A 23,534-nucleotide genomic window follows, 5' to 3' on the forward strand; every position below is an offset into this window, starting at 1 on the left:
GTCCCCAAAGCATCTACACTACCATGTTAAAGTGTGACCAGCAAGTGTCACTAGCGGAGAACTAGCAAAGAATATGCGGTTGGCTGGAACATGAAACTCTTGAGTCTGCACCCATCCATATTGGATCATACTTTCCAAGACTCACATGATTGCATCTCTTGGGTACCCACAGAATAACATGTTCATAGAATACTTAAATTTCCTGACTTCAGTGTATTTTCATTTAGAAAGATGAAGATTTGGAGGGAGGGCTTATAATCTGCTCCACTACAAGAATAAAAAGGGAAAAACTACAGGAACCTGGTAGAATAGCTTGCTTATTCAGAAGTACAGGGCATAAAGTTTAAATGGGTTACTCCTTAAGAATATGGAAGACTGCAGTCTAAGTGTCCTACATATATATTCGTTTCTGTGATGAAGTATTTGCCCCCTTTCAGGTCTGAATGTTTGCATTTCTTTGGCACCAAAAGCTATCAAAGCTTCACATGGGTTATAAAGGGAGTCTGAAAGTACAAACACAATCAAATTTTGGTGCTTGTTTCATTTATTTCATTAAAAAAAAATGAAACTCACAGTATGTGTGAAAGAAAGTAATCATCCTCTTAGATTCAGTAGATGGTTGTGCTGTCCTTCAGCTACAATAACTGAACCAAATGCTATTTAATTAGTGACCAGTCTCTCACATCAGTGTCCATGGAAAACTCCTTCAACTCAGTAATACTTTAGGATTTTCTTAGCACGAACAGTTCATTTCAGGTTCTGCTACATCATTTCTATGGGGTTTAAATATGAACTCGGCTGTGGAAAACATTCAATCTTGTAGACTTAAATCTTGTAGATTTCATGTTTGGAATCACTGTCTTTCTACACAACCCACCTGAACAACAGCTTCAGCTGACAGGAAGATGGACTGATATTTCTTTAGGTTTTTATTACTGCGCAATATTTAACCAATGATGGAAAGTGGTTCAGGTCCCGAGGCAGCACAGAATTCCTAAACAATGACTGTACTGCCTCCATGTTTGATAGTTGGCATGAGTTTCTGCCAGACCAAACAGTGCAGCCTGAAATGTTTCATTTTTGACTAATCTGCCAATAGAACTTTCCTCCAGAAGTCTGGAGGGTCTGATTGCATTGATGGAACCATTAGAAATGGTTTTGTGATCTTCTCCAGATTGACAGGGATCAATTACATTTTGATGAGGTCTTCAGAAGTGTCTTTTGAGTGGGGAATGGGGTGTCTGTAAAATCTGTGGTGATACCAGTGACGAGGGGATCCAATGTGAAATTTACAGAGTGCAAGACTGGCCCAAATGAACCCTAATCATTTAATAATACCCACACAACCATCCCTACTTAGCATTCTTGCTATATCTTGTAGAAAATCACCACTTTTGAAGTAAGCTGGGAAGAAATGGATTCCAGACTTTTTTCCCATATCACATTTATTACTGATACAAATAAAAAATCTTTAAAAGACTGTTACCTTATTACCAAGATTGAGGTAATATGTTTAGAAAACATTTACAGAAATCAATATGAAGTTCAGGAACACAGAGAAGGTGGGAGAAAGTTGCTAAATTAAGTTAATAGGAAGGAGGACTACCAGGTTTATCAATTCTGGTAGAACAGAGACAGAACAGTAGTAAGATCACACACTAGAGAGAAGAGCAAAGGGTTAATTGGGCCATAGTTGGCATGTCATGTTTTTTTATGATGGATGACACCCCCTCCACCCCAAGTGTTTGTGCTCTGAGCTCTGAAATATACTTTCCTCCCAAAGTCTATTATATTCCCCCCAAGGGACATTACTGAGCAAACTTACATCTTCACACAGGAAAAGTAGCTCCAATTTTTAAAAGTTCTGCAAGATCAGACATCCATGGGCCGACAGCAACCACTGAATGAAACGTTTTCTTTACAGCTGCCAGCAAAATTGCCGTGGGGGAAGGGAGCCAACTTTTACAGAGCCCCTATTTTGGAGGGGGGACAATGTACCATTTTGCAACAGGGCACAGGGGACACTAATACAAGATGCTGAGCATGGTACAATGTTTCTGAGGCTGGGAACCATGTTCATGACCACATACCAACAATTAAAACTGTTACTGAAAATAATTATCATACTAGCACTTACTAGTTAAGAAACTATCACAAAAAGCAGCATCTGGAAGAAATATCACGTGTGGGTTTGTGGAACTAATCTATACTCTCTCAACTCCAATTAACCAGTATTTAGAGTGGTCATCTAGCCTAATACTTTAAGCACTCACCGGTTTTAGTTTTATAATTCATATGGCAAATGCCTTAACATTTTATGTCCTTTGAATTAGCACATGGAACACTCTGATCTTAAACAAATTTCCTTACCTTTCTCAATAAATCTGCAAGTTGCATTCATCATTACTTTCCTTTTCCCAAAACAGAGTGTACAGTAAGCTTCTACAAATTATGTTAAGCATAGAGCCTTCTCTAAACAAGGCTGTAATTATATATTGGGGTGGAGGTGTGTGGTATTTAGAGCTTTAAGTGGGGATGAATGGATCCAAATGATACTACTTCAGCAATTATTGTCTGCTACAGGAACACATTTGCAATCCTTGTAGAATTATACTCAGTTGCATCAGCAAGACTAGTCTGGCAGCTGGCTGTTTTAGGCCTCAAGGCTTCCAAAAGACATGGCAAGCTTCAAATACTAATGAAGCAAGTGCTGGAGTTTAAGCAACCTTTAGCAAATTTGCTACTACAGAAACATGTGGATGTCCGCAATGAATTGTTGCCGCAGCAGGCTGTGCTCTGTTAAGATGGTAACCATCCCATCTGTACTGCCACAGGGCAGACCAGGGAAATGGAGAAGGGCACAGGAAGGAAAGGATTGGTGCAGCCACTTCTCCAGGGAGGTCTTGGCAGGAAAGATGCCACTCTTCAAAGGATATTTGTTGAGGGTGAAAAGAAGCAAATGAGGTGCAATCACATGCACCTCCAGGAGAAACAAACCTGAGGATCAAAGTAGGGCCAGCCTTTGGGTTGAGTTGAGGAGAGCCTGCTCTGCCCTCTTCCTTCCCCCTTTCACTGCTCAGAAGTGGGCATTCTAGCTTAATGCCTTTCAATGCCCCAGACTGGAGTCTGTCCTTAACCATGTGAGCTAGCAGAATGTACTTGTGTTAAAAGAGCTGCCTGACAGCACCAGCAGCTCGGCTCCCTCTGTCAGGGCAGCACCCATCGCTGAGAAAAGGTAGAGAAAAGGGTTCAGCCAGTTCACCAGCTGGCTCTTTGTGACACGTCAGGCACGCAGCCACCGTGCTCCTCTGGCCTCAGTGCTGGGCCGTAGCGGAGGGGAGGTGTACTTAAACTTCGCGAAAGTCTCACTGGCAAAAGCTTTAGGACAGACTTCTGCATCACAATTATATCGACAGGAAGTTAAATAAATTCTCAGCCATTCAACCACTGATTCCTTCTTCCTTTGCAAAACAGCCCTTACATTTCCAAGTGAGGATTTGTGCAAGCATGTGTATAAAAAACTATGGCTATTAAGATTAGACACACACCTTCAGTTCTCATTCAAAACAAAACCAGAATATTTAAATGCACACAGCTACTTTTACTATCTATAAAAAGACCTTCCATTTGTGTGTTTGTTTTTGCAAGTGTCACTGATGATTATGCTGTATTGCGGTTGACTGCCGTAGACGAGGGCCCAGCCGTCTCATCAACTGGCTTTTCTTGGCAGTGGCACTACCTGGAAATCATGGAGCTGGACTGAGACTGGCCCGAGGAAGTTGTAGCAGCACTGAGCTGAGAAAATCCACTGTGACTTGATTCAAGGCTGCTCATGGACCCCCTGCAGAAAGACGGAGAAGACAACTTCACATGCTGAGCTGTATGCAAAAACTGCACATGGAGGGCATCCCAAATGGAATTGGCAGTGCCTACTGATATCCTTTGCCAGATGCTCAATGTACAGTACTGATCATGGAGTCTTTTCATTAGTTTTAGTTGCTATAACTCCCTGGGCAAACTCAGGGACTATGTGGAATGCACCAGGTGGAGAAGGGCTGGTTTATACAGTCAGTTAACCAAGGAACCAAAACCAAACATTCATATATATGCCAGCTTTCTAACTCCCCAAAGCAGCTTCCAACTATTACAATCAACAGTAAGCCTCTGTCATGTTCACTGATTCATGGTAGTTCATACATTGTAACGTTTCACATGCCATGGCGCTGACGCGCATTTCTGTTTGGGAGGGAGCTGCTGTGAGACCTTGTACCAAGCTCTGTATGTGAAATCAGGACAATGGAATGTGTTTGGGTTATTTTCTCTGTTCAAGGCCTTTTCCCGCAGACCATCAGAAGCCATTAGGAGCACCTGGGATTGTGGACTTGAGAAGATTCTACAGGGGGCGGGCGGGATTTCATTTGCACCGAGGGTTTTTAGTTTGAATTTGGCGTGCTTTCATCATTCTCAGCTTTCTCTGTGATCCTGCATACTATTATTTAATAAATCAGATATCTTTGAATTCCTACTTATGAGTCTGATGGTGTTTTAGAATAGGCAACCATTACAGCCTCAAAGATATCAAAGCCATAATACTAAAAATCCAGATTAAAAAAGAATAAAATATGCTTTTAGTCTAAAAAGGTGCTAGTTTCCCTATAAATCTTTATAGTTAACACCACTTTAAAAATTCAACCATCCCATAATATCTTGTTTAAGGACCTACAATAAGAACATAAATTACTCTTTAGGGCTTGATTGAAAGCCTGCAGTGATGGAGACTGAAGGACCCCTACCAGCAATAAAGGAAGGGTGCTTCTGAGCTTCCAATTCCAACTTATTCAATAAATTAAGTAAAATTAAGTAGATGATCTAACACTAAACAGACATGTACTGTATGAAATCCAGAAAATTCCTTAAATTGATTCAGATTAAAAGTTATTAATCTGAGTCAATTTAAGGAATCTTCTGGATTTCATGCATTGTACAGTATATACACTATACAACTATAGAGTTGCCACTTACAATCAAAAACCAAATTGATTTGAAAAAAAAGATTTGATTTCAAAGAGATCATACCACTGAAACAGAATGCCAGCACCTGCACGGATCAAAGTTCCTCTTATAATGAATAGCATAAAAAAAAAAGATTTGTCATAAATTCATTGACAAAAGTATTTGGCTTGCTGTTTTCTTCCTCTTCAAATCAATAAGCAAAGGTCACTATTGTCTGATGCAACTTCTTGTTAGTGTAAGAAAAAATTCTGGGACCATGCAGCCAACAACTGATCTCTTTACTGTTAAAAAGACCAGTAAAGCTAACTTAAGCATTCCATGATTACTGTAGTTTTTGAGACCAGCACATAAGTTTTCATGATAACAGATTGCTCCTTATCTCTGGACTAAAAGACCATCGAACTCTTTTCCTCCCTCTGTTTGTTTATCAGTCTAATGCTTGATAATATCAGTCAAGTGTACTTATTGTTTAGAGAGCAGTGGATATATTAGCTACCCCTAGAAAGGACCATTTTGACTAGTCAAAATCATTTTCCGAATTCATATTAAATGTTATTTTTTGTGAAATCAGTCAAACAAGGCAAGAAAAGTTTAAGGTTTTGTGAACTGGATACAGAATCACATGGGTTCTGCCTGCTGTTCCTGTACTGTTCTGGAGAAGTCCTTGACTACTTGCATTTAAGTTTAGCTAGCCATAAGAAATATTCTCAGGTTTTTGGGTTTTTTTTTAAAGAATGACACTTGCAATATTACAGCTAATCTTACCTGAAATCTTCTGACCCAATTACTTCTGTGTAGTACATCACTTTGCACTTGTGAGATGAGACCTGTAGAGATGCCAGGACATCATCAACACGAGGCAGACTGGTGGTAGCACAGGCAGGCATACTGTGGAACTTCCACTGGAGAATGTAGAAGCCAGGCCATCTAGTCACATGGGATCCCTTAAAGCAAGAGCAGAGAAAATCAACAAATAGTCTGAAAAGGCCACCAGTGCTGATGACCATCCATCTGGATATAATGTAGTACACTTCACCAACCAGCAGTTGTAGGACTCAACTAGCATAACACTCCATTTCTTGCATGGCTGAATCTCCCTGCCATGCTCAGCCTACTTGATCAATTCAGAGAGGCTGGCTGGCAGGCAGGCAGGCAGGCAGGCAGGCAAGAAACAGAGTTCCATTAAACACTATTTGGTTTTCCCGAGTTTGTGGTTGTTGACCATCATGGTCTTATCATAATATTATGAAAAATAAGGGTTAAATCAGCAAATACAGCATACATAATACCTAGTAGCAGATCTTGACTTGATAGTAAGCCTCAATGTTTAGACCAGTGCATGTAGAATCACAAAGTTGGAATGGACCATGTAGCCCACTACCCTGCAGTTGGAGCTAAGCATAACGTTGGACATATTAATTTGTCACTACTGTACCAATTTGCATATTGCCCTTTTAAAATGCACAGATGTCATTTATAGAGATTCCCAGACCTTTTTAAAAAAAATTTCCCCTAGTTGCCGTTATTTCCTAGAAAAAGGATGCAAAGTTTGAAGGAGGAATAGAAACCCAAGAGAGAAGAATTCTTACTTTGATCACCAACTAAAGCAGAGAAAGATTGAATGACACATCCCCTGGTAGAGGTTCCTTGCTGATGTACAATCAATCTGTGAAGTGCATGACTGATTAAAATATCACTCTCCCCTTGCCCTGAAAGAGCAGGTACTTTATTTTATTTTAAGGTGGGGTTGGTGATGACCTCCAATGTCAATGCTGAATTGGTGTCCCAGTTTACAGAACCTTGAAATGAATATAGGATCTGTAATTGGCTGAGTATTATGGTGTGAAGCAGAAGGCAAAGTAAGTTTAATGGAAGAGACCAACTCAAACTGTTTGAGAAAGACTTAAGATCCCTTCCCTTCCTATAGCCATACTATAACACCCCATTTTGGATGAGAAAATACATGAAGCCTTTACTCTCTAAAGATTTCATGCTGCTACAGTGCTACCTTAGGAATTCTATTAGACTGGCTAGTTACACAACACAAAGAGGCAACACAAGAATGCTGTTGTGGTATTCAAAAGATGATTGGATTAAAAAGCCCATTCTGGTAACTTCTAATGGCATTTTGCTAGGAATCAAAGTACGGATTGTGTTTAGAGACTTGTTCTCACCTGCACGCTTTCCCCTTCCTTGCAGATGAGCGGTGACTCCACCATACTGTAGTCTCGCCCCAGTTGCCAAGCTCTGTCTATCAACTGTACATTATTGCCACCAGGAGAGGTAATACTATGTGCCCCTACCAAAGAGTCTTTTTTAGGAGGCTGAGGGGCTCTCTTGGAGTGATAGATGTTGAAAACAATATCACCTTTGCAAACATCAAAATCCCAGGTGATCACAGAGGCAGCTTCCACAATCTGAATGAAAATCTGGAAAGAAAGGCAAGTGACTATATTAAAAACTCAAGTCATGGCAGATATCTCAACAGGTGAAGGCTCTACTGTCAGCCTTCTCTCACTAGGAATCCTGCAGTAGTTTGGAGCCTGCTATTTCTATCAGTTACAGTACCATCTATCAGAAATCAGATTCAAGAGTGTATTCATTGTGTTTGTATCTAGCTGTAGTGTCCATTAATGGTGTCATGTGCTTAAAGCAGTAGAATCTAACTGTATTTAATTTTAATTTAATTTTCATTTTCATTTTAGATTATTGTTAAGACCTTAAAGTTGCAAATTAAAATCAGATGCCCCAAACGCAGAAACACAGGGTGTTGTCAGGAAAGACTTATGGTTATTTAAAGAAAAATAATCAAGTATTAGAAACAGAGGCTAGGAAGTCTAGGAAAATACTGTGAGCCAAGCACTAGCAGAACTGTTAACAGTGCTCAGATCACAGAGGGTGAGGCCAGAGGAGGATGTGCTCCCCTTTCATAATGTTTTGATTAGAGATTTTAGAATGCTGCATCATACAGCTGAAACTCAGAGGGAAAGTCAAGGGCTGGGGTTGTGGACTTCACACACTTCACTCATGGTCTCTTTTCCTTAGAAATAAGCATGACCATTACAAATGCATAGATAGGATTTTGAGGCCATTCAGATGATACTCAGTACAGTGTTCTTGCCCAAAATAGTCATGCAAGATTGAAGCACCTAATGGAATGTACAAAAAATTACACACACACAAAAAGGAATAGTTTTATGGTATGATTTTTCCTAACTATGGAAGTGGTATTTCAGTTTTGAAATCAAAAGAGCGAGACAGGATCATTTGAACCAGCTCTGAAAGTTAAATTGGTTCCAAAAATCTTCCCCAAGTACCTGTTTGGTTTTCTCTAGCATAGGCTGCCCAGCTAGATGGCAGGTCCTAAGGAAAGTTGAACCTGATTAGTACTCAGATGAGAGACTACCAGCAAATACCAAGACTATAGGCTAGACTATGAAGTAAAACAAAAAACACCCAAGAAAATACCCATGGTAAACCACTTCCTTATTTTTTGTTAAGAAAACAACGAGTTGAGCTCGTTGAAGATTACTTTTATCAAACACTAGAGGCAAAGGGAAAAAATAAAATGATATACCTCATGGGGAGCTCCTTTGAAGATGCTTGCAGATTGATAGATAGTTTCTGTCCACAATTTTATGTCTTCATTTTCCAGTTCTTCTGCTGTCCGGTACAAAGATTTGGGAACCAGCCCACCTTCTGGAACTTCACACTACATAGATTTAATTAAAGGGTGAAGGGGAGAGTCAGCAACAGATCTGCTTCTGCTCCAATAGAAAATGTCTCAGGAAGAATACACCAGAGTCAATTTGAAAAAGTGAGAAGCTGTAAAAAGCTTAATGAGTAAAACAACATTCTGTGACTGGAAATGACCCCATTTTCTCACTGTAGCTTATGCCTGCCCTTACAACATACTTCTCAAGCAGATACTAATGGGGCACAGACTGAGGGTTAATTGGCTTGAAACACTGGATTCTACTTGACTTCACTGTAAGACAAGCTAAATTCAGAAACCAGCTCTTCAGCAGGAAAAGAATTTCACCATCTACTGCAGCCTTTCTCAACCTTTTGACCTTGAGGGAAACCTTGAAATATTTTTCAGGCCTCGGGGAACCCCTGCACATTCAGGCTCAAATATAGGCCAGAAGTTACAAAATTATTATATTTGTTTCACGTGCAGGCCTGTATATATGAATTAACGGTGTTCTTAAGTTAAAAATAAAGAATGAAACTTAACAAAGAATGAAACTCTCTCTGCACCACCAGCACCTTGTTCCCCAAATCCACCTTCTCTTTCTCGCCCCCGCCTTTCCACCTCCTCTCCCAAGGACCCCTTTGCAAAACTAGAGGGGGGCTGATGCCTTGCAACCAAAAACACCCCTCTGCTTAATATTTGGACTTCTCAACCTCTCCAGAAATCTTGGCACTCTGATGCCAAAGCCTGTACCACCACCACCACTTTTTCCTTTCCCTGCCTCCTTCCCCCCTCCTCCTGCCTATGTGGGTGGCTCCTGCTGCCGCTGGTGTGCCCAGGCCAGCCCAGCCCGGGCGGAGCCACAGTGCCTGCAAAAAGGCAGGTGCGTGCCAGAAAGGAGACCCCCAGCACAGAGGCCCCCAGGGGTGTCACTCTCTCTAGCATGCTCCCTCACCACCTGCTGTTCCTCCCTCCTCTTCTCTTCCCTCCTCGGTTATCACGAGTGTTGAATCCTGCTGGAGGCACAGAAAGGCCAAAAGGCCTTTGGTGGTGCTCTGGAAAAAGGTTGAGAGGAGCCTTCTCCTGCAAAACTGTCTGAAGTGCTTTGGAGCTGTTCATCTTCAGCAAATGCTGTGGGTCTGCCTGCAACATGTGCTGAAGAGCCCCAGCCCAGAGGCGTGTGCCAAAGGATTTTTAAGCTGGGTGGCTTCAACAAAGCCTTTGGGAAATTCCAAAGCTGCCCAGCCTAGAACCCCTGGACCTCGCTTGAGTCCAAAGGGATTCAAAGCCACCCAAATTGCTTTGCTAAGTTGAACTGGATGGCCACTTCAGATCAGCAAATTGTGTCACTACATGGCCCAAACAGCTTCTTTGAAATGAATCTAGGTCCCTCTGCACAGGCCTAATAGACTGTGCACTGGATTAAACTAGCAGAAAGAGTAAATTATTACAGTTCATCAAGCTTGGTTGAAAACAATTCTCTTTTTTTCTACCTACCATACATTCTCCACCAAGAAAATCAGGAATAATTTCTTTGTCAATGTAATCCAACAGACCTCCAGGACCCTGGTAATCATTGCCAGCATAAATCAGGAATTTCTTTCGAGTGTTGTCATCAATGAAAGGGCTAACCTATAAACAAAATACTAAATTAGTAACATTCCCAAGACATCAGATAGATTCAAGAGGAACACATGGTTACATAGTTGTCTATGCTCTAGCTGAATTTCTACTTGTGGCTCCAGAAATGAAGCACACTATAAATATCAAGCTTGCATATCTTACCTATTTCAAAGTACAGACTGGTTCCAATTTACAAAACACAAATTTCCAAACAGAGAACAAACGTAAGAACCTACCAGCGTCCAAAGGACTGGAAACACTCTGGGAGCTCGCAGAATTAGAAGACGTCCTAGTGTTTCTGGATAATTAGCTTCCACCACCTCTATGATTCTCAGCAAGGCCTTGACACCAGGTCTCCATAAGTGGCGCATGTTCAAGCCCTCCAGATCCACCAAGCAAGTCCAAGAGCTGGTTTCCCCCAAAATAAAGCATAATCAACATGTTCAACTTCAATCAATCAATCAATCATTTGATTGTGACAGTATACAAATATACTATACTATATTAGATAGAGATATTCTAACTCCTCACCTGGTTAAATTCTAGTAGGTTAAAAAGTTTTAAATCACATCCACAATACCTGAAGCATTTGCTAATTACACACATGCACGCACGCACCCAGAGTAAAAATTTACCCTCCCCGCTTTCAAATCCTGATACTTATAATGCTTCCAGTCTCCTTCTGACTCTTTCAACTTTTGCATTAGTGGCCTTGCTCACTATGTACAGCAAGCACTGATCAACTTTTCTGGCCTTTCCTTGGCCAACAATATTTTTATTAATTTGTTTATACCCCACTTTGATGCTATCATGGATTCACAACATTGTATATGGAATTCCCAAATAGTCTTCTATTCATACAGCCTAAACATAATTAGCTGAGCTACACCAGATGGCAGCACTATCTATTTTCACATTATTCCTGGGACTAGCATCACTTCCCAATCCCACCTGTGCTCATTTGGATCTCTTTCCTCTTACTCGGAGGTATCTGACACTGTTGTTTGGTGACTAAACTTTAGCAGTGCGGTTGGGTTGCCAGAATCTTGCTATCGATAAGTCTGCCTGTGAGTGCCATGCTATATAAATGACAACTGGAATTTTGCTAATGTGTTCCATTTCTTAACCCAAGACTTGGTCAGGGCATTGGACAGCAAAGCATCATCTTGATTAGCATAAGCATATCTAGACTTCAATGAAACAGACTCATGGAATTTCAAGAATGTTTCTTTACCTTATAGGTCTTCCAAACACTTTTGTATTTTCTTCACACCTCCTCAGTCCTTCTTCATTTATAGATAGAACCTGCACATAATACAGATGAGAATGTCGCATCAGGTTTCTACTTCAGGATTTGTAATGAAATTTGCATTACATGGATGAAATTTTGGCCGCAGAGATATTTCTGGTTCTACTTTATTCGATTTTTACAAGGAATTAAAAAATAAAATAAAAGCCAATATTAGTTGTGTATCTGAACTGTGTATCTGAATGAAGAGTTGGAATATCCAATTTTGAAGAATAGGTCCAGGTGTTAAAAAATGTGAAAGTATACCTCTTATAATTTAAAAATGAAATTAATTCATCAGAATATATTATTTTACATTTATTGGAACCCTCAAAGAATGTTTAAAAAGGAATTGACATTATTTATATTGATGATGTAAGAAATGTGAAGGTTCATTATGATTTGTCCTTGTCCATCTATAGCCCTTTTTGGATTTCAAATCACTACATATATTAACACAATTTTGGGAAGAAATAGTACAGCCAAAGATCTCAATGTAATGTTGACCTATTTTCCTAAAATGTAGAATTTGTCATCTCATTGAAACTTTGGCTCTTTTGAGGATGGGTCATGGCAAAGAGGGTAATTTTATGAAATTGGAAAGACACTCTCTTACTTGCACTCAGAGGTGGAAAGGCTGCTCTGATATCTGAGGATTAAACCTCATTCTCCTATTCAGAAGTGAGCAATCTGTGGCCCTCTAGATCAGTGTTTCTCACCCTCAGCCACTGTAAGATGTGTGGACTGCAACTCCCAGAATTTGTCAGCCAGCCATGCTGTCTAGGTAATTCTGGGAGTTGAAGTCCACACATCTTAAAGTGGCTGAGGTTGAGAAACACTGCTCTAGATGTTACTATACTTTGAAGCTTAGCTGGCCAATAGTAAGAAATGCAGTCAATTATAGTTTAGCAGTATCTCAAGAGCCAAAAGTTGCCTATGTTTATCCTTACACAAAAGCCAGAAAAAGCACACTGCTATTCTGATAAAAAGATATCAAAATGAACAAATTGTCAGTGACATTCCAGAATGTTCCTTGATGTAGGAACTAAGCCCCCTGCAGATATGTTGGACATGGTTACTAGGAGCAACCTAACTGAAGAACATCCAGCTACTCTAGCTGATACAGAATAATGAAGTGGGGATAGAACATTCACTATTAAAACCATCTGCAAATTGTATCTGAGGCACTTACATAGCGAAGCAGGGCTTCTTCTCCAAGAGCTCGCACCAAACCTTTGGTATCCATCTGGCCTAGTCTCAACACATACAGTGGACGCCCATCTGGACCAAAAGAATGACGACAGTGACATTCAAGTTATCTTCTGATGAACCAAGAAATGGTTAGAAGGCCTTCTGTATTTTTCTCCAAAGAAAACTGGAACTATCAATACTTGCTTACTAACTTGTTTCCAACAAACGTTTTGGCTGCATAAATAAAGAAGATATAGGAACTGCTTGCTTGGAAACACCCTTAATTTTATGTTCCTGTTTGTTTATAATTGCATTTTCTATGGCCGCCCACTCATATACAGTATGACTTGTCAACTTTATTGTATTATTGCAAATATCACCAGAGTAGCTTCCAGATGGTCTTCAATGGCCTTCAAAGGTACAACTTGATTTGATCCTATGGCAGGATTTTGGCCAGCCACTGCTATATGCTATGCTCACCACTCTCTCAAACTGTGCACGATTGAAAACCAAGCGGAGATCTGAAGTTGCAGATTGTTAATGTTATCTTTTTATATTGTTTTAACCTGTGTTCACCACTTAAGAGATGGCTACAATTGAAATAGCTTACAAGCCACATAAACAAACAAACAAACAAACCCAAGTCTTCTTGCAATTCCTAACGGGGTGCCTTCCATCATGTCCAGATACTTGTATCTTTATGCCTTACCTTTTGCTCCAACAAAATATCATTAAAACTTTTTTATTGGTTTAAAGTGCTTAAAACTGTTGACAAGCAGTTTTAAGCACTTTAAACCAATCACATTTAGGCTCTCTTTAGCAAACCATACTGACTGATAGTATTTCAATAGACCTAAGATTTCCCCCTGTAAAAGGCCGTCTGCACCTCTGCTACCATACCTTTGTCATGATGATGCCAACCACCTGCATAATAATCCTGGAGTACTTGAGGAGGGTTCCAGGTATCCAGGATGTAGTCCACCTGATGCTGTTTGCGCCACGTTAAAGACTGGCACAGGATTTCTCTGGCCTTATCAATGTTGAAATCCCTGGCACGCAAGAATCTTAAGATGTGTTCGTCTTTGGGAATCTATAAATGTGGTAAACATTGACTAAGTACTGTCAAAAGTATATAATACCCATTAAGTAAATTTCAAGGACTAAACTACTTCCTTTCTATGCCCAAACACCATCCCTTCCCTATAAGAAAGGCTGCCATTTCTTTCATTCATTCATTCCACAGAAAAATAGTACAATCAGGCAAGCAGTTTAAAAGAATATTTGGAGAACACTCAAGAGCTTTGATGAGAAATACAGTGAACAGAAGTAAACTGGGACATTCTAGCTGTATACATCAACTCACCAAGTAAATACCAGAGAAGTAATTAAGACAATTTTAAATGTATACAGTAACAGGAAGCTGATAGAACAAGTGCTTAGCTCACTTTATTCTGAAAAGAATAAACCCTTGACCTCAACAGAAAAAAAAAATGCTTTCTAGTGTTAAGCAATGTGATACTAAAAGCTCCCTGCCTTTTTGCTGCTAATTATAACAAGAAATTGTAAGCAACATGAATAGAATGAAATAGATAATTACATATAATTATCAAATCAAAATCTTTATTACTGTCATTGACCTGCACAAAGTAATGTGAAAGTATAGGATTTACAACTGTACTAATGTAAACAGTCTAACATACCAGCTATGGAAAACATAGTTAACAATAAAAATTACTGGCACAAAGCTAAGAACTCACTAAAACACTTAAATCATTATAAAACCTATAAAATGGAATATAATTCAGATTGAGACTATATATAATATCATATAACAGTGGTATTTTAAACAATGCCTATATATTTTAATAATAATACAGTAAAATTCTATCCGCTACTTAAATGTTTTGAAAAAAAAAACATAGCAATGAAGCCTGAAAAACTAAATAACTGAAAACAATAAATAATAATTTAAATATGGCTATAATTTTTGTTTGGTCTAATTAGCCTTTTCTAGTGGTCAGTTCCTGATGCATATGGCTAACATATGCTAAAAATTCCCCAGTGGCTTTCTTTCCCCATCTCCCCTTATCAGGCACCGTGCGCTGCTGCCTTTGAATTCAAATGCAGCAGTGACAGGTGTTGGGAAATTTGTTGGGCTAAGGGTGGACAGAGGGATCCATTCAAAATGCAATGCTTGAATTCTACAGTGTCAGCAGCCCAATTGCTCCTCCTTCATCCTCCAGCACCTTCTTCTCCCTGCTTCCTCTTAGCTTCTGCCAATAATGTTGTCTTATTCCTGCCCCACCTTCCACCCCACAAAACAGAACAGAGGATTCAGGTCCATGCCTGAACAAAATGCATGTCTTTTGGTCTTGCACAAACCACCTAAAACTGATCCATAAAGAAAACAGTTCATGGGCAGAATGTTTTACATACCCTTATTTTAGGTAGAAGCCAGAAATTCAGGAACAAAAAGATGGCTTACAGTAAGATGGAGAAGTTAGACAGGAAATATTAAAAAACAGTCCAGGAAATTTTCTACCATAGGAATAGGGGATCATAGAAACATCACAAGGAGGAGGGCTTGGAGAAGGGAGAATCACCCAATACAATTGCAAACAGATTAAGGAATCTGGATTCTGTAATATGGGAAACTAAACAGTAGACTTTTCTAATCTACAAATAACTAAAGTTCAAACTAGTTCGTGTTTCCTCCTTTGGAAACTGACATGCTGCCAAGCATTCTTGTACACCATGCACTTTTCTGATGGACAGGAAGCCAAAGAGACATCCTCTTACTTTGCCTTTGTGTGTTTCCTGGAGCCACTGCCGAAGCCTGATGAGGCAGCTTTCCTGAAGTGGTGTCAAGTCACCCAGATACCTCTTGATATAATCCGCATCTAGCTTGTCTGAAAATTTTAAGCATGTTGTTAGGGGGTCAATAGAATTGTTTTCTTTGTCCATACTTCCAGTGGAAGCCCTCATTTGCACAGCAACCTGAAATTTTCAATTATTTACTATGTATAAGTTAGCCACTAGTAGTTTTGATAGGTATTTTCATCAGTTCTAATCTTCAATAGATCCTTGTAACCTCAACAGTGCTAGTTGCCTTCACCATCCATCATCTGAGTCCCCAGTTAATAAAAATTATGTGTTTACTTGATACTCTTGAAAAGAGATAACACTGTACAACTGCTAGCCTACATTTTTGAGGATAGATTAACTAATTTGATTCTTTGGTTGTATCCTTAAAAGCCAGCTAAGATTATGATGGTGTTTGCAAAACAGTTGTAAAAGAGGACAGGACAAGCAAACCACACACCATCAGGCGTTCCAGCTGCCAGTTCTGATGCATTATTGCATGTGTTGATTTCCTTGGGGTTTAGTCCCTCTTTAACAGCAATTTCAGGTATGTTGATTGGAGGGGACAGTGACTGTCTTAAGTGAACTGTGCCACGTTCAAATGCAAACTTAGCAGGCGGAGTCCAACGAGGAATAAATGTTATACCTTCTTCTTCTAGCTGCTTCAAGTAGTACTCTATTATCTCTTTGCCCTTTTAAAACAAGACAGTTCTTACATCAATGCATTGTAGGTACACATGGTTCAGGGGGTGGAGGAGAAACCACATCATTAGTTCCTGATTAAAGAAAACTAAGTCTGCTGGAATAGGCAGAAACTTAGCATTATCTCAGATACTTTAGTTCAGTATTACAAATCCTGAAGTAGAAACCCAAGAAGAACAAATACATTCCCATGGCTTTCAATACAAAAAAGTGAGAAGTGAAAAAGATGCCTTCCGGACCTCTTTGTTCAAGCACAGGCCTAACTGTGGAGTCCCTGGTGCTCTCTGAGCCTTGAACAAGCCAGAAAAGGCTCAGGGAGCACCAAGGACTCCACAGTTCAACCCTGAGCTACAAATATTTGCTTTGAGGCATGAGGGTTATTCCTGGTCATGACATGGGAAACTTCATTCCTTCCAAATATAAATTGTAATGTAGACCATCCTTACTGGCTTAGCATTTGAGGTCAGCTTCTTCTAAACTGGTTTATTCTAAAGCACAGCATGATACCCATTATTGCTGTATTCAGTCATTCCTGTTATTGGACAGTTATCTCTGACAAGACCAAATGACAGGAACTGATGATAATCTCAATATATGCTACTGTTGGATGAGCAGACCCTACCATACTCAGGTCCCCCATTGCCAATATAATATAGTGCACCATGCTTCTAACAGAAGATGAGAGCAAACACAGAGTATGAAGTCATACAAGGTCAACCAGACCTTTCTCAAAAGAGTTGAAAATTGTTCCCAGTCTTGAGGAAGCAGCAAGATTATTTGGATATAAAACTTAAAAGATCACCTTTTTAATATTGCTGGTGTATTGCTTCATGGCAATCTTTTCTACTGTGCTTTCAAAGCCAAAGAAAGATTTAATATCAAGACTTGCGGACTGCTCAAAACATGTCCAATCTTCATTGTCTGGGTGCACCTGGAGGATTGAGAAACAAAAGTGGGCACATGGTGTAACAAAACCCTAAGCCAATATCACAAGGACAATTATTTCTTAAGTATTGGATAGTGCATTTTCCTTTTCTTTACTTACAACACTGTGTTCTCACTAACATAATAGGATGCACAATGTGCAATAACACTTGTGCAGCTACAGAAGTATTTTACTGAACACGTTGTTTGAAAAATAATATGCTCTTAAGTCAAAGAATTATGGAGTTTAACTTCAAATGTATTCACTTACAGTCCTTTTGATTTTTAGTGTCATTTAACTCTATGAAAAGGTAAGGAACAAGTAGCTGGTAATTCCTTGCATTTTTGCAATTATACCTGAGAACACATAATCAACTGTTTGCTACTTTTTCAACACTCTCATCAAGACTGTAGTCAGTATTACTTTTTCCTGCTTATTCTAAAGATTCTCAACAAAAGGTGCCCAATAACTTCTTACAGGAATTATTGATTTTACTTAAATGGCTATATATCATTTAAGTAAAAATGTTTCTATCTTGACTGTATCAGAGTCTACATAAGTTCATCTAACTCTTCATAAACTAAGACTGCAAGTTGAAATCTACCACATTTCACTTTGGGGCAATGAAATGTTAGTGCTTTGCTAAACTATTTGCCTAGTAACCACCTTTTAAAATCAAATTTCCAGCTACATTTTATGCTCTAGTCCAAGCGTGTCCAATCCGCGGCCCAAGCGCTGCGTGTGGCCCTGAACAGTTAGTAATGTGGCCCCAAGGATGAAGCACACGAAGAGTAAAATTAGAATTAAAATTTCTGATGAGCACCTTGAGAACTCACTGAGAATTGCAACCACTTTCATCAAACCAGACAATGATGCATTAGTTTCACAAAAACAATGCGAAATATCCCACTAGTTTTATGTTCCCCCCCCATTTTTTAAAATTTTATAATAAAAAATATAAAAAAATAAATGAAGCTTTATTACTTATATACATTAACTATATTATATATTTTGTGTGTGGCCCAAGTCAATTCCTCTTCACTCAATGTGGCCCAGGGAAGCCAAAAGGTTGGACACCCACGCTCTAGTCCTTTAAACCAGCTACAAGAATACTCAACGTTTTAGATTACCAGCCAGAATTAAATTGACTTTTCATATCCAAGATCCAATTCACTTCTTTATTTCTTCTTTCACAGGGAAAAAGTAATGTGTTTCCAGCTTGGATCTTAGTTTTTATCATAAGCAACTAGAGTTGCTATTACTAATGAAATGCTGCCACCTCACAGGAAAGGACTGTCAAAAGTCCCTTATCTCCAAAGAGATGGATTAACCAGCACTTAAAATTCTCCAACTCTGATGACTAAACCAGTTCATTTTTTTAAATATCCAGAACCCAGGCCTAGATTATCTGACTGTTTTAGCCTGGTTTTTAGATTCTCCTGAATCAATATATTGATGCATTAAATGGGATCTCAGAATTTCAGTCTTAGGAAGCTTTTTCAAACTTGGCAACTTTAAGATGTATGGATTTCAACTCCCAGAATTCCCCAGGAAGCATGACTGGGGAATTCTGGGAGTTGAAGTCCACACATCCTAAAGTTGCCCAGTGTGAAAAACACTGATCTAAAGCAACCTGTTTCACAGGGATAATGCTAGGAATACTTTTGCCAGCATATTTTTAGGACATATTCAAGTTTAAAATAGTAAGAATTACAAAAGAGAAATACTTCTCTTTCCTAGATTTCTTGTAACTTGTTCCACCTTTTCTATAATGAAACATAGAAGAGGAAAATCAGTATCTTCTTACTCTTACAAATGATCAGCTCAAACTATTTTGATCCCCAGAAGGGCAAAATTAAGAATTCATTTAGATCTTACTTGTAATTTTTAGATCTTTACCTGCATGTACAAACCCTATCATTCATATAATTGAATTCTGTTAATTGAATTCTGTTAACTGAATGCCATCCCATAGGCCTGGATGTATAACCCTCAATAAGGGTTTTCTTAGGAGTTGCATATGATTAACATTTAAATATATGAATATGAAGTACTGAAGCATCAGCAAGGGATCTTTAGTATATAAACCGTTAGTCAGAAAAATAAATTAGATATGAAGAGGGTTTTTTAAAACACAGAAAACAAAAAACAAGTAATATTTTCCAAGTGCTTCATTATGAAGTGTTACCAGTGTCCTCAAAGAATATTCAAAACACTTTGGGCTGAATAAATTGTGTATTACTGTGAACCTCCAAAACTTTCCTTCCTGCAAAAGTGACTTACATCTTAAGTTAAACTAGGATTGTATTTAGAGAAAAATCCAACTAGAAGTAACAGATTTTAAAAAGTAGAATTATTGTGCTCATTAGTAGACTCTGATCATGAGCCAATAATTTCCTTGAATAGGATAAAATCTAGGAATGTCTACAAGGCAAGTGACAAATCTGCATTATTTTAAGTCTTGTGAATTAGATTTTCCTCAGATCAGAATTGCCAATATAAATGACAGCTTCTGAGTATCATATATCACGTCTTAAAGTGATCAGGAAAACCACGGATACTTGAAAACTTAACAAACATTGATATAGGAATGTGTCCTCTCATTTATATCCTAGCATCAACCTATTAAATGTGATAATCTATTGAATATTTTCATACTGATTTAATTGCCAACTTAAATCTGGGTTCTGACTGCTAATACATACCCGTTTTAATGTATTCCATAAATACTTTATTTTTTTTGCACTGTACTTTTTTGTCCAAGGTAAGAAAATTGGGCCACATGAGTTAAACAGCTGGAGATTGAAAGGAACTCTAGTGTGCAACAAATAATTACTTTCTACTATTTTCCAACTGATTTCTGGACACAGTTCCAGACATTCATGTGAACTTCAAAGCCCTATAGCTTTAGGGGCTCCCTATCTCAGCATGAATCTTTTCGGAGAAAACAGATGCAGGGAAGGCCGTCTTAAAAATGCCTCCAATTTCAGAGGTTTGCTTCTGCATTGCTCCCAAGGTCTCTTCAAGAGGTGCACTTAATTCTCATCACTCTGCTTTTAGAAAGTAATCAAGAACTTCTCTTCAACCAAGTCTGTAGAGTTGGATCAACAGTAATGTTATCTGGGTTAACTGTGCTTTTAATTGTTTTGTATCTTACGTCCTTGGCACCCTAGATAGGAAAAGCAGAACCATAAATAACTGAAACCATAAATAACAAAGAGAGCCAGAGACAAAAAGGGCCAGAGACAGACCCTTCGTAGAAAGACCATAATATAAAATTCAAGCCTACCCTTACTCACCGTGTAAGAGCATTTTTCATTAATGACAACTCTGTTTGAGAAAGTTTCGTTGTGGGCCTCTATGTGTAAAGTGCGGTCTCTTCTATTCAAGGAGTTCTTTTGGATAAAGTAAACATAATCTACCCCTGCAATCTGAGAAGGAGAACAGAGATGAATTTAAGAAGCAGCCTTGTAGATGGCTATTTGGACATCTAACCTGTCTAGACGTTACCTTTTTCAGGAGCCGTGGTGCATCTACATCCAGTTTACAGCGTCTTTCAATCACATGGATTGCTCTGTCATCACTCTTGAATTCATTCACAGTATCACTGCCTACAAACATGGGGATGAGAGGGCAAGTTGGAAACCTTCTTTCATATGCCTGTAAGAAAAGAAGAATGCACATCAACCTCTGCTACAAGACTCTCTAGGCAGCATTTCATATACTTGTTAAACTGATCACAGATGTCTTCTTCATTTCAATAAATGGCTAAATCCTATTAAATATTAAGATGCTAGTTTGTATATCTCACATACCTATCAAGAGCAGTGTGTGGCACTGGATGAGAATCTTTAGGCAATTATCTAGATTTTTCCCAAGTCCTTCCTCCGAGCCTAATAAAGACATCTAAAGCTTGTTCCTTCCATATTGGTTACCCCCAAGCATAGCAATACAAATTAATCTCAGAACTGGAGCAACCATTTCCCAGTCTGTATTCATGTCTAAGTATATACAGGTATTCCTCGACTTATGATGGCAATTGGGACCAGAATTTCTGCCACTAAGCAATGCAGTTGTAAAGTGTGACTGCATTGCTTAGTGATGGCAATCCCTGCAGTCCTGGTTGCAGTCATTAACTGAATCCCACAGTAGTTAGGTGAAGCAACTTCCTGCTGGCTTCCCACAATCAAAGTCAGTGGGGAAGCCAGCAGGAAGTTGCAAGTCCCAGGCTGGCAGGCAGGTAAGTAGCAGCTGCCAGTTAAGGGAGAGAGTGAGGGGGTGCATGGAGGCATGGGGGAGGCATGGGGAGGGTCGGAGAGAGTGCATGAGAGATGCAGTGAGGGTCAGAGAGGGTACGCAAGGGGTTGCGCAAGGATGCACTGCAGGTCAGGGAGGGTGTGCGCGAGAGGTGCAGCAGGGGTTCAGGAGGGTGCGGCACAGGTCAGGGAGGGTGCGTGAAGGTGCGAGGGGGTGCACCCAATATAAATAAGAATATAATCTATTCAATTTCTGACTGTATGTCCTTGGCAAATATCCAAGTGCATTATCTCCTAGGTGGTAATTTAAAGAAAGTATAGATAACTGCATATTGCTGTTCTTCACAGAACTGTGCCCCAGATGTTCACCACATACATTTCTAATACCTAAGCCAAGTTCTTCTATCAGATCATCACATTTACCTATACCCATACTTAATGGGTGCACTGAAATCACCCATTAAGGTGATCTTTTTGTATATGTGTTATGTGCATTTATTAATTGTAGCAGCCTTTTAACTTTTTAGAATTTCTTTATTATATCCTCATTTTTGCTATAAGGGCATACATTTGGGTGTTACCATTGACATGGTGTGCTGCTAATTATAACATCATGAAACAATCCAGTTTCAGTATAAACTTTAAGACACTCCAGCATGATGTATATTATTATTTCCAGAAAAAAAACCTTTTTGGTTTTTGGTTTTTGTATCAAGTTGCCCAGATACTTTCCAACACATTTCACTTATTCCTAGGATATTGTCATGTTTCCCCTTTCAATGTTCTGTTAACATTTAACGTTTCACATGTCAAGCCGTTTTACGTGTATACCCGCCTGGCTCATGTTGGGGTTTTTCCATTCCTGCACTCTCCTTTGTTTTGGATCTTTGGAATGTATGTTTGGGTTTGCAATCCTGTTCAAGGTTACTTTCCCAGGCGCGTGTAACGGTTGCTAGCACCTGGGAGGGGGTGCGTGCTGACGGGTGCTTGGGGCGGGACTGGATTGAAGGCAAGGCTTTTAAGTTTGTATTTGGCGCGCTTTTGCTCATTCTCAGCTTTCTCTGTATTTGCATACTATTCCTTTAATAAATCAGTTATCTTTAAGCCCGAGCTTGTGAGACTGAGTATTTGGGATTAGGCAACCATTACAGATATCAATTTGTAATCTCTCCATCTTTCTGGTGGCATTCACGAGATTTTCCACTCTGTATAAAATTGTAGCATTCCTAGTTGCAATCTTCTGGTAAATCTTCCCATCTCCTGACTACCTAAGGTCTGCCAGGGACTCAGTTTTTTATTGCCTTCTGCAGATATTGCTCCACTATACAAAAATTATCAAGCAGAAAGTTCTAATGCTCCTCTCTTCTCACAGAAAGCTGGACATTAGTAAAAAAAAAAAAAAAAAGGTTCTTTCCTTATCTGCCCCTAAACATGCTAGTTTCAATGTGAAGGAACATATTCCTTTACCTTGGGCATACATTTAACACCTAAGTCATAAACATGAATTCTAAGAATCTATTCAGGCACAATAGTGAATCAAACTGGAAATCCACCACTAGTGCTAAAGATTAGAAACATATTTCCAAGCTGGGATATAAAAATAGCAGTATGTTTGTAGCTTTAGAATTCAGAAATAATATGAAGTAGCCACGTTTGCTAATGGCTTAGAAATCATAGGAGAACTGAGAAGTAGATTCACAAATCATCTGACCCATGAAAGAAGCAGCTGTCATCAGAACTGAGAATCTTGAAAATTAAAAAAAAAACACCACACAGAAACTGCACAGGATAACAATAATGCAAAAATGCATATCAAATGCAGAATCTGTTCTACACTGTTAGAAGAAATTAAAATCTCTCCCTGCCCTCTGTGTCATCTCCCCCCAGAACACTGTCTTTCTGCAATATTGCCTTTCCCTTGAGCAAGGTAAACGGTTAAAAGTTACAAAATAGAATGGGTTTGATGCAAAAGGGGAAGCC

The 23,534-nt window shown here is 39.2% G+C and overlaps 1 protein-coding gene across 3 annotated transcripts in view; it reads right to left on the bottom strand.

Annotated features, from left to right (window-relative positions):
* Positions 1-2,067: 2,067 nt before the first annotated feature.
* The window catches only part of SEC14L1 (SEC14 like lipid binding 1), an 84,415-nt gene continuing 62,948 nt past the window's right edge, over positions 2,068-23,534 (bottom strand). For all 3 annotated transcript variants that reach the window (XM_063292881.1, XM_063292882.1, XM_063292880.1), the window contains exons 3-16: positions 20,809-20,958; positions 20,598-20,729; positions 17,176-17,304; positions 16,132-16,363; positions 15,609-15,718; positions 13,710-13,899; positions 12,811-12,899; positions 11,565-11,635; positions 10,567-10,738; positions 10,205-10,339; positions 8,591-8,725; positions 7,188-7,442; positions 5,779-5,957; positions 2,068-3,841 (exon numbers count right to left, since the gene is read on the bottom strand). In XM_063292881.1, coding sequence (XP_063148951.1) covers positions 3,736-3,841; positions 5,779-5,957; positions 7,188-7,442; positions 8,591-8,725; positions 10,205-10,339; positions 10,567-10,738; positions 11,565-11,635; positions 12,811-12,899; positions 13,710-13,899; positions 15,609-15,718; positions 16,132-16,363; positions 17,176-17,304; positions 20,598-20,729; positions 20,809-20,958 — 2,085 coding nt within the window. In that variant the 3' untranslated portion in view covers positions 2,068-3,735. The remainder of the gene's footprint in view (positions 3,842-5,778; positions 5,958-7,187; positions 7,443-8,590; positions 8,726-10,204; positions 10,340-10,566; positions 10,739-11,564; positions 11,636-12,810; positions 12,900-13,709; positions 13,900-15,608; positions 15,719-16,131; positions 16,364-17,175; positions 17,305-20,597; positions 20,730-20,808; positions 20,959-23,534) is intronic.

This window comes from Candoia aspera, chromosome 2 (assembly GCF_035149785.1).
Source record: "Candoia aspera isolate rCanAsp1 chromosome 2, rCanAsp1.hap2, whole genome shotgun sequence".
Taxonomy (NCBI): domain Eukaryota; kingdom Metazoa; phylum Chordata; class Lepidosauria; order Squamata; family Boidae; genus Candoia; species Candoia aspera.